This window comes from Rhea pennata, unplaced genomic scaffold (genome assembly GCF_028389875.1).
Source record: "Rhea pennata isolate bPtePen1 unplaced genomic scaffold, bPtePen1.pri scaffold_40, whole genome shotgun sequence".
In the NCBI taxonomy this organism is placed as follows: Eukaryota; Metazoa; Chordata; class Aves; order Rheiformes; family Rheidae; genus Rhea; species Rhea pennata.
In genome coordinates, this window is record NW_026907681.1 from 1,544,809 (window position 1) to 1,555,755 (window position 10,947).

At 57.8% G+C, this 10,947-nt stretch overlaps 1 protein-coding gene across 1 annotated transcript; it reads left to right on the forward strand.

The window, feature by feature from the left end:
- Positions 1–5,916: 5,916 nt before the first annotated feature.
- On the forward strand, positions 5,917–9,692 carry LOC134154745 (P2X purinoceptor 2-like). Its single transcript, XM_062601419.1, has 5 exons — positions 5,917–6,080; positions 7,683–7,806; positions 8,788–9,069; positions 9,466–9,531; positions 9,603–9,692. Exons 1-5 carry the CDS (start codon positions 5,917–5,919, stop codon positions 9,690–9,692), a joined length of 726 nt encoding a protein of 241 aa, XP_062457403.1.
- Positions 9,693–10,947: the final 1,255 nt, after the last annotated feature.

A 10,947-nucleotide genomic window follows, 5' to 3' on the forward strand; every position in this document is an offset into this window, starting at 1 on the left:
TGAGGCTTCACAGTTGGACTTTTTCTATCTCTACAGTGACAATCTCTGTGTTTTTTCCTAACACGTAAAACTCAAGATTTTAAAAACTTATTTCTGGACCCACAGAAAACTTCAGATCTTAGCTCTTTGAAAACTCACTCCCTTTCAAAATGCCACAGAGTACGTTTTGCTGATAGCAAGAAAAACGTGTGTTGCTATTGAAATGGCTTTGGGTAATTTGATCAAAATGTCATCAGGCCTGATCCATTTGAGTGTATACTTTATGCTTATTTTTTGGTTATTAACTTTCCTTTTCTTCATAGGTTTCAGTAGGTACAAGTCCTTGACGGCTTGCAGCACCTTTTCCAGAGGAAATGAACTGGGCAGCGCTGGTGTGCCCCGGTGGGCATGAGAAGCGTCTCAGGGCTCCTGGGACCTCAGAGGCCTGCCCTGAGGTGAGGTGGGCCTTGGGAAGAGGAATGGAGAGGATGGCAGGTTACAGAGATGTGTGGAGCTGCCAGCAGAGACCCCAGGACAGACAGTGCGGAGCTGCACGTGGACGTGATGTTGGTGCCTGTAGCTCTCCTCTGCCGCTACCAGTTTGTGGCAGGGATCCCCCTGCCTGCCTTGGCTTGGGCACTGTTTGGGGGCTGCTGAGTGAGGGATCACGGGAGGGGAGATGTGTGGAGACTGAGCGGAGCTTGCTGGCGGATGCAGAGACGTGGGGAATCCTAGTGAGCACAGCTGCCCCTGGCTCAGTTCCCATGCAAGGAAATGGAGAAGAGGGTTGACTGTCTACTCCGGAGGACACACCAAGGAAAGCCATGCTAGAGTAGGGCCACCGCAGGCACGCTTAACAGCTGCTTACCCCAGGCAGCTTGCAAGGGCTGGCACCCATGCAGAGATGGGGAAGCACATGGGGTGCCCCGTCCCCTCTGCAGCCACAGCGTAGGACTACCAGCTGCATGTCCTGTTCTCATCATGTCCCCCATGACCCTGCAGGGGCTAACAGTTTGCAGTGCTGTATGCAGCTGTGACCATGACTGCACCCCTGGCGACATGGACATGTTGGGCCACAGAGAGCTGGGCATGTGCAGGGACAAGTGATCTGTGCAGCACTGCGCACTGGGCAGGATCCCATTTGCCAGGAAGTTCAGCGTTGTGTGTTTGTCCTCACAGGGCAGAAGACAGGGCGCTGCGTGCCCAGTGCTGGCGGCACCGAGAAGAGCTCTGAAATGCTGGCTTGGTGTGCAGCAGAGGAAGCGAGTGTCGGGTACGGGGCCCAAAGATGGGTCGTGGCACTGGGGAGGAGAGTCCTCTGCTAGGATGGAACAGGCACCAAAAGGCTGGCCCATCTTCGAGGTCCCGTTGGACACCAGGGGATGCTCTGGGCGGGACACCTCTGAGGGTGCTCTTGAGAGGTTTGGCCCCTTCAGCAACAGGCCATGGCCTAGGGAGGGTGTGCCATGGCCCTTGATGCCACTTCCCAATGGCAGCATGGGAGCGGACTCTTGCCCTTTCTGCAGTGACCTGGGACAAGCCTGGGGCAGCGTGGGGCGCGTTGACACAGAGCAAGGGGCCCGCAGGCATCCTGGGCCATGGCCCGCACACGGCCCCACAGCAGGAAGCGCAGCTGCCCTGGGGTGCTGGGCACAGGGGCAGCAGCAGGGCTGGCAGCCCCAGGGCCTTGTGCCACGCCGACGCCGGGCCGGCAGACGGCTGGCAGGGAGGCTGCAGCGCGGCCCCAGGGCCCCCATGTCGCAGCACTGTGACCCGGCAGCGCAGTCACAACGCTCGCGGCACGAGCAGGGCTATAAGGCGCCCGCGCCCCTGCCGCTCTGCCAGGCTCCGCAGCCGGCTCGCAGCTGGCTGCCGCCCAGGGCCGAGGCTCTCTGCAGGCTGTCCTTGGGCGCAGCCGCACCCACCGCCACGAGGGCAGCAGGGCTCTCGACGGCCACCCAGCGCGACGTTGTCACAGGACATGTGGGGGAACGGCTGCCTGCACCTCAGGCCGCCAAACGATGGACGTGCTCAGCAGCTGCACCTCCCTTTGGTATGGAGACCTCTTTGTGGCCTTCCTCTGACCTTACTGCCAGCTCTTGCTTTGCATCTTCTCTGCCCTGCTTTGGTGCTCAGAGCACTCCCTGCCGTGGCCGTGCCCCGTGCCTTGCAGGCTTGGAAAGTGCCTATGTCTGCTGCTTCACTCCCTAACACTGCCTAACGCTGCCTCCTGTGCCGGCGGCCTCTTCCCCAACACAAATAGGCACGACCAACCCCTTCCTCCTGCAGCCCTTGACCCCTTCCAGCACCGGCTCTAAGACTGGCTCTTTGGCTTGCCTCAGCCTCAGAAAGACTGTGGATCCTCTTCCTCTTCCGCCTGGCACTCCTCCAAAGACGCACAGAGCAATACCAAGTGACAGCAAGGTTTTCACAGTGTTTTCACCCTCAGGAGAGCAGAGGGAGGTCAGCATCTGCCAGCTCCAGGTCTCCTCTAAGCTGCCTCAGCTGAGCTGACGCAAAGGGGCCAAGGCAAGCAGGCTTTCTGCTTTTATTGCTGTACTCGTGTGGCGCTGCTGGGCACAGCTGGCCTGTGCATGCCTCCTGTGGGAAATGGAAGTGACCCCTGCCACCACTGTCAGCAGCCATTCTTGTGCGAGCGCAGACTGTGCCCAGGCATTTGCTCAGGGGCAGGCAGCGCGCTGAAGCTCACAGCTGATTCAGCCCTTGTGCACCATCCGATCGTGGAAGGTTTTCTGTTGGAAGAGCTCGCTGGAGGCCCTGCGATCCAATCTGTGCTCCGAGCAGGCTCGGCTTCAAAGCCGGATGTAACTTTGGTCTTTCAGAGACCGGAGCAAGCCCTTGGGAGCGGGAGAAGACCCCTCACACGCCCCTCAAGCTCCGCAAGGGCTCCAGGCCTTTTCAGCTGGAGATCAGTGGAGAAAGTTAACTCGATGGCCCGCAAAGAGCAAGGGCATCCATTCTCGGAGCCAGAGACCCTTCCAAAGATCCCCATGCCTATCTGCTTTGGCGCCACATGCAGCACCCAGGAAATGCAGGCCATGCGATGCGAAGATGCTCCAAGTGCTCATCATCAGTGTCATAGGTCTCAGGCAACACTCTGGAGCACCCGGCCAGCTGGTCTCCTGCAGGGCCCAGGAAAGAGTTTTTTCCCCCAGGCTCTATCAGGTCTGGCTTTTGCTTTTTTTTCTTCCTTTCTTTTTTTCTTCCTTTCTTTTTTTCTTCCTTTCTTTTTTTCTTCCTTTCTTTTTTTCTTCCTTTCTTTTTTTTTTTTTTTCTTTTCTTTTTTTTTTTTCCCTTAAATTTTGCCATGCTCTGGAGCCCCTAAAGTGGCTTCAGTTTGAGAGAGAGAGGAAAGGAGCTGGGCAGCGCTGGTGTGCCCCGGTGGGCGTGAGAAGCGTCCCAGGGCTGGCCGGGAGGCAGGCCTTGCTCACATGCGCAGGGAACAGCCGATCGCCAGCTTTGGGGTCAGGAAGGAATTTTCCCCCGGCACAGATTGGCAGCAGTGCCTGGGGGTTTTTCGCCTTCCTCTGCAGCACTGAGCACGGCCCACTCCCAGGGCTCCTCGGAGCCCTTTCAGGCCACTGATTGCCTGCTCTTGCAGCACCAAGACACCAGCTGTGCCCTGCAGCTCTCTCGCTCTCTGCCCTGGGGCAAGCTCAGGCACTTCCATGCATTCCATATGCTTGGGCTGTTCTGCCTTGTGCAAAACAATGTGCGTTTGCAAAGGCTCCGGGCTTGATGCTGCATCAGGAAGCAGCTGCCGCTTGTCAGCTCTCTCTGCATGTAATAAAAGTGCAATGCTTGTAACCTCTGCTGGCTCTGCTGTGTGTGTCGTGTGAGTCGTGGCTGTGGCCTGAGAGCTTTGTCGTGCAGCTGTGCTGTCAGGAAGCGCAGGTACCCTGCTGCCTGCAGGGTCTGTTGTGGGGCTTGCAGGGTTGCTCTGCACCGCAGGGAGTTTAGCCCAACTCCGCCCCGGTTGCATAACGGGCTATGACACTGCGCGCGTGTGCAGATTTATTTTGGGGGCCACATTGACTTTGGGGTTCGCTATTTCATTACTCTTCAACTTCAGACCTTCTGGTTGACTGTTTCTCACAGTTATTCTGTGGCTGGAAGCCACCAAATCTCTATGTAACCAGCAGCTGCTCTTTCTCACAGATTTCCAGTTACTTATTCGTATTCTGCTTAACACAGCGGTAGTGTTCTAGACACCCAAAAGTTACAGCAGGGACCGTTCCCACCAAGTATCATGTAGTATGGATACAAAAGTTGCAACACAGACCGTTCCCACCAAGTATCCCGTAGTACAGATGCAGCACTCTGGGTCCCAGAGGCGAGGAGATCACTGATAGTGCCTTTTCCTGTCGTCCTTCAGAAGGGCTACCAGGAATGGGAGACAAGCCTGCAGAGCTCTGTCCTCACCAAAGTCAAGGGCGTGACACAGTCACCAAGCAAGGTGTGCGATGTTGCGGTGTACATAGCCCACAACCACCACCCCCCCGGCCTCCGCCCTCCCCCCCCACACACACAGCCGAGGTGAGGCTCCGACCCGCCTTTCTCCCTTCTCTTCTCTTGTCTTGCTTGCTTTGGGTGGCCTCTTGGAGCAGTAGATGAGCAGCAGACTTTCTGCAAGGGCTTCCCAACTGCTCCTTCATCCAGATGGACCCAGCAAAGGAAGCTGTCGTGTGTGGTGGTCCCCGCTGCCTGCATGGGGACTCCTGTGTTCCCTCCTCCAGGCCCAGCACTGTCCTTGGCTCCCGATGAGGCAACCATAGCTGCGTCCCAGACACATTGGGACTGCATGTTAGGTCACCTTTGCAGTGCTGTGCGGCAGGCTCAGCGGAGCTTGGGGAGCTTGGCACGTCGCACCGGGCAGGGCCCTGTGGCCTTAGCCAGGCAGGTGCGCCATGCTCTGCCTGCCCTGACAAGCAGCGTCAGGCCTCTGTGGTTTTGGATGTTCAGGGCGGGAGAGGGCACTCTCAGATCAGGTCAGGGGAGGCTCTGACATCCACGTGATGTTGGTGCCTGTAGCTCTCCTCTGCCGCTACCAGTTTGTGGCAGGGATCCCCCTGCCTGCCTTGGCTTGGGCACTGTTTGCGGGCTGCTGAGTGAGGGATCACGGGAGGGGAGATGTGTGGAGACTGAGCGGAGCTTGCTGGCGGATGCAGAGACGTGGGGAATCCTAGTGAGCACAGCTGCCCCTGGCTCAGTTCCCATGCAAGGAAATGGAGAAGAGGGTTGACTGTCTACTCCGGAGGACACACCAAGGAAAGCCATGCTGGAGTAGGGCCACCGCAGGCACGCTTAACGGCTGCTTACCCCAGGCAGCTTGCAAGGGCTGGCACCTATGCAGAGATGGGGAAGCACATGGGGTGCCCCGTCCCCTCTGCAGCCACAGCGTAGGACTACCAGGTGCATGTCCTGTTCTCATCATGTCCCCCATGACCCTGCAGGGGCTAACAGTTTGCAGTGCTGTATGCAGCTGCGACCATGACTGCACCCCTGGCGACATGGACATGTTGGGCCACAGAGAGCTGGGCATGTGCAGGGACAAGTGATCTGTGCAGCACTGCACACTGGGCAGGACCCCATTTGCCAGGAAGTTCAGCGTTGTGTGTTTGTCCTCACAGGGCAGAAGACAGGGCGCTGCGTGCCCAGTGCTGGCGGCACCGAGAAGAGCTCTGAAATGCTGGCTTGGTGTGCAGCAGAGGAAGCGAGTGTCGGGTACGGGCCCCAAAGATGGGTTGTGGCACTGGGGAGGAGAGTCCTCTGCTAGGATGGAACAGGCACCAAAAGGCTGGCCCATCTTTGAGGTCCCGTTGGACACCAGGGGATGCTCTGGGCGGGACACCTCTGAGGGTGCTCTTGAAGGTTTGGCCCCTTCAGCAACAGGCCATGGCCTAGGGAGGCGGTGCCATGGCACAGGGATGGCCTTGCACAGGCCATGCCAACAGGGACCATTTTGCTCCCAAAGCCATAGTACTTAGGTCTTTCCACAGTGAGTCCCTGGCGAAGATGGCACCACAGTTCCCCATCCTTATCAAGAGGAACATCCACTTCCCCTGCTTCGGCTTCTCCAAGGATGTCCATGTGGAAGAGATCAATGTGGGGCCTAGGGATGGAGCAAGTAGACCAGTGGGTACCCAGGCTGCCATGTGTGTACAGGGTATAGAACAAAGTGGAGAGCAATATAGGTGATGCTAAGCAGCTGAGTGCAGGTCAGGCCCTGCTGCTGGGACCAGGACAGCCTTGCTGCAGCAGCAGTGCTTTGTAGTCAGGTCTTTGGCATAGTGGGGAGAAGGGGGCCACCCTGGCCCTGCACTTGCATGTGTGTTGTCTGAGTGTGTGTGTGGAGTGCAGCCAGATACCTTCCTGAAAGTGCAATGGTGGATAGCACAGCCATTTCCCGTAACAATTAGGTACCAGAGGAATGAGTGTTCACTGACAGCAGGGAGATGTGGTTGAAATACGTGGACAAGCCTGAAGGATGGAGAGGCAGGAGTGGAGCTGTGCAGGAGCAGTGCCATTTGGCAGCTGGAGGAGATGCCGGCTTTTCACAGGGGATCCCTGTTCCTAAGTTGCTCCCAGAATGACGGAGGTTGGAAGCACCTCTGGAGATTGCCTAGTTCAACAGCTGCTTAAAGCGGGGTCACCTACAACAGGTTGCTCTAGGCCAAGCCAACTCGGGTTTTTGGTATCTCCGAGGATAGAGACTCTCTAACCTCTCTGGGCAACCTGGTGCAGTGTTTGATCACCCTCACTGTAAAAAAAATGTTTGTTCTTAAGTTCAGACACAATTACTGTATTTCAGTTTATGCCCATTGCCTCTCATATGATCACGGGGCACCACTGAGAAGAGCCTGGCTCCATCTTCTTTACTCTTACCCATCAGGTATTTGTACACATTGATAAGATGCCCCTGAGCCTTCTCTTCTCCAGACTTAACAGTCCCATTTCTCTCAGCCTCTCCTTACATGAGAGATGCTTCTAGTCCCTTCATCATCATTGCTGGACTTGCTCCAGTAGGTCCATGTCTTTCTTGTACTGGTGAGACCACACCCACACACAGCACTCCAGCTGTGGCCTCACCAGTGCTGAGGAGAGGGCAGTAATCACCTCCCTCAACCTGCTGGGACAGGATGTTTTTTTGGTGCTCAGCTGCTGTCTCTGTGATACGGAGTTCTCAACCCTTACTCCATCCATCTATCCTTCACTCTTGCTTGCCCCTGCCTCCACTGAGGAAGGTGGTGATGATGAGGATGGTAATTATTGAGAAAGAAGGAGCAGGAATGCTCACACTGGTGGGTAGATATGGGGCATGTGGCCTTGCAAAGGGAGCGGTTGAAGTCTTTGGGAACAAGAATCCCTTTGATAATGCCAGCATCTCGCCAGGTAACTACCCCAGGGTTCCTCCTCTTCCTGCTCTCCACCCTCCTGCTGTGCAGGCCATCCCCTAGTCAGTCATGTGCATTTCTGAGTGCCTGCATACATCCACGTCTGGTATGTAGTTCTCCTAGGAAATCCCTTCACCGTTCATCAGCTGGGACCATCAGTGATGACATGGATACCAATGAGCAGAGCTGGGGTTTAATGTTTCGTTTGGGTGCTTCACGATATTAGGAAGAAAATTGAGGCGTATTGGTGTGCTGCTCTATGCCATGGCTCTGGCTTTGTCTCCCCAGGGGCAACATTCAAGCTGCTGAGAGCAGTTACTTGAAAAGCTGCACCTTCAACACCACCTCTGCCCTTTGCTGCCCCATCTTCATGGAGCAGGCGGGAGAGAACTTAAGGGAGCTGGCAGAGAAGGTGTCATGTCCTGGGAGGATGGTCCTCCCAGAGGGCCCAAGGTCTTGCTGGCTGGGCACAGGGCGTTCCCTCAGCACCTGCTCTAGTGCTTGGCTCCACGGGATCATCACTCACACACTGACACTGTTGAGACTCAGAGGCAGCTGGAGGCAGGTCCCTGGCCCTGCTGCCCTGCCAGTATGCTGCAGGGGCTAGCTGGGATGGGCTGAGGGCAGAGGCAGCTTAGCCAGCCTCAACAGCTCGGAGCACAGCACATCCACTGCAGCCCCTGAGCAGTCCTTTCTGCCCACCTTGCGCATGCAGAGCCCTGCAAGGCTCCCAGGCCCAGGGTCTCTCTTACGAGGCCCCTGTGCAGAGGCTGGAGAGCAGGAGGCCAGCTGGCAGCAAAGCATAGACTGCAGGTGTGCCTGTATCACTGCCAGGACTGGCAGGTTTGCTCGCCCAGCGGTGGGGACTCATTCACACACTTTGGGAAATACCATGACATTGCCAGGGGAGGGCAGTGCACCCAGCATTTGGTCTCCAGCCCCATCCAGCCCTGCTGCCTCTGCTGCCCTCTTGGGAGTAGATAATTCCCATCCAGGGAAGGAACTCAGCACTGTTCCATCCTCCCTCCAGGTTCTGCATCCCCTGCTCAGCCCCAGCACCCTCCAGACCCTAGAGGCCCCCCACTCTGCATCTGGGAATGCTCCCTGATGCCTAGCCATGCTCCCAACTCAGGCCTGACTGCAGCAGCCTTGCAAGCAGTGCTGCTGGCTTCCCTGGCAGGGCCGTGTGCCCCAGTATGGTGGCATTCCTGGCTCTTCCCAGCTGGTGATGAGGATGACAGCTGTGCTAACGCCTGAGTGGGGGGAAATGCCCTGCTTGCTTGCTGGCTTATCATGCCCATGGCCAAGCTGTGTGCACAGTAGTGCTGTGCCCTGGGGTCACTGTGTCCATGGTGTGCTGGTGCTGTGCTAGGCCTGCTGGTTTCTGCTGCAGGGTGGGGTGGTCATCAACTGGAACTGTAACCTGGGCCTGCCTGAAACCGACTGCAACCCCCACTACTCCTTCCACTGCCCCGATCCCAAGACCACTGTCCCAGGCAGTGGCACTTGCAGTCCTGCATCCTCCTCCTGGTCCTGCTGTGGCTGGTCCCCATCACTGGGCCCTTCTACCTGTCTCCCCAGGAGGTCTGCGAAGTATTACAAATGGAACGGGACCCACACACGAGTGTTGATCAAGGCCTGTGGGATCCATATTGATGTCATCGTGCAGGGCCAGGTAGGATTTTGCATGGTCCATGTGCTACTGGGGTGCATATGTGCATAATATGCTGCCGTGGTGCTAGGACCGTCCTGGAAAAGCAGCTCTTCTCCACTGCTGCCTCAGAGCTGGGATGAACACAGCCAGGCCTCTTCTGCTCAGCCTTGCAGAGGAATGGGGGAATCCCAGGTGCCTCAAATTAGAACCTTTGGCAAAGTGTGCAAAGTGTGCTGGAAGGAAATGCAAGACCTCATAGTGTGCGCTGCTGCTTGGGTAGGTTGTCCACACTGTGGCTTGGGCAGAGGGAGGTCTCTGCTCAGTCTCATTCCTTGTGCCCAACCCAGAGTGAATGCAGGCCCAGGCAGGAGGCAACCTGGGCTGGGCAGCGATTGCTGATCCCATCCTTTCTGCCAGGCAGGGAAGTTTAGCCTGATCCCCACTGTCATCAACCTGGCCGTGGCTCTGACCTCGCTGGGAATGGTGAGTATTGGTGCCGGGGGCTCGGCCCAGCTGCGCACTCCCAGCACTGACCTCCCTCTCTCACCTTCCAGGGCTCCTTCCTCTGGGACTGGATCCTGCTGAGCTGCATGAACAAGGACCAGGTGTACAGCAGCAGGAAATTTGAGCAGGCACCACCCTAGATCCTGGCCCTGGATGGAGGTTTGGTCCTCTGGGACAGAGCAGTGGCCACGCTGCCAGCAAGGCAGGGCAGGGTGCCTGGGCATGGCTGCAGGGTGGGCAGCAGCATGTGGCTGGGGCTGCCAGGGCATCTGGCCCCTCCAGCCATCTCTCACCCCCGCGGCAGGCGGAAGGTGCCTCAGAGGCTGCTCCACGACATACAGCACCTCAGGGCTCTCCAGCCTCCAGAGAGTCTGTCCCGCAGGGACTGACCGCTTGTCCCTCCCCCACCACGTACAACCACAGCTGGAAGGAGCCACTGTGCCAGGCAGCAATAACACTTCCTCCGTCCGGGCCCTGCTCGACTCTGAGCTACCTGCTTTTCCCACGCGATGATCCCTGTGCCTGGCCAGGATGCACCGGGCACCTTGCCGGCTGCTGCTGCTGGCCACCAAGAGCCACGGCCCCCTCCCTTCCCTCAGCCATGCTTCAAGCAGCTCCAGGCAGGTCCTGTCCCATGGCTGCCAGCTGCTGTGAGAGGCTGGGGGTCAAGAAAAGCCCCAGTGGCAGGGCAGACCCGTGGTGCCCTGGCTGGCTCCTGTGGGGGCTTTCAGGAGCTTTTGCTCTGGAGCAGAAGGCAGTGCCTGACTACTGGCTCTGCTTCAGCACACCGGGAATGGGCATTACCATTTTCTGGCTGGCTTGGAGCGCTGGCAGCCCCATCCTGGAGCAGCTCCTGGCTGCGGGCACCCAGGGTCCTGGGGGCAGGGGTGGGCACATCTCGAGTAGGCCTGCCCTGCTCATCCCCTGTGCCCCTGCAAAGCTGCCACAGATGGAGCTGCAGCAGTGGTGGTGGCCCTGGAGCCGTACTGAGGACTAGAGCAAGTCCTGCACTAGCCAAGCAGCCAGTACCCAATAAACTGCAACCACCCAGCCTTGCTGCCTGGGGCCTGATTGCTGCAGCATGTGCTGGGGGGAGGGGGAGGGTGACAGTGCAGCGTCATGGCTAGCGGGGTGAGAGATGGACATGTGCATCGCTCCACCCTCCACCCTAAAAGCTGCACCCTGCTGCAGTGCCAGGGCACGGATGCTCTTGCCCCGGAGCCCGGGTGGTAGGGAACATGAGTACAAGCACCTGCTTGCCCTGCACTGCAGCAGTAGGGGAGGAGGACAAGTCCCCCCCCAACCCCTGCCAGCCTGGTGCATGGACCTCTGCCAACACCAACCCTGCCCTGAGGCTGCAGCTCTCTGAGCCTATGCCCAAAAGCAATTCACAGC

Bases quoted from the DNA above. Each gene is read 5' to 3' on its own strand.
- LOC134154745 (XM_062601419.1), top strand. From the start codon at position 5,917: ATGGCACAGGGATGGCCTTGCACAGGCCATGCCAACAGGGACCATTTT. The intron at 6,081-7,682 runs GGATGTCCATGT...TTGTCTCCCCAG, and splicing joins CCCTGCTTCGGCTTCTCCAA to GGGCAACATTCAAGCTGCTG. The intron at 9,070-9,465 runs GTAGGATTTTGC...CCTTTCTGCCAG, and splicing joins ATGTCATCGTGCAGGGCCAG to GCAGGGAAGTTTAGCCTGAT.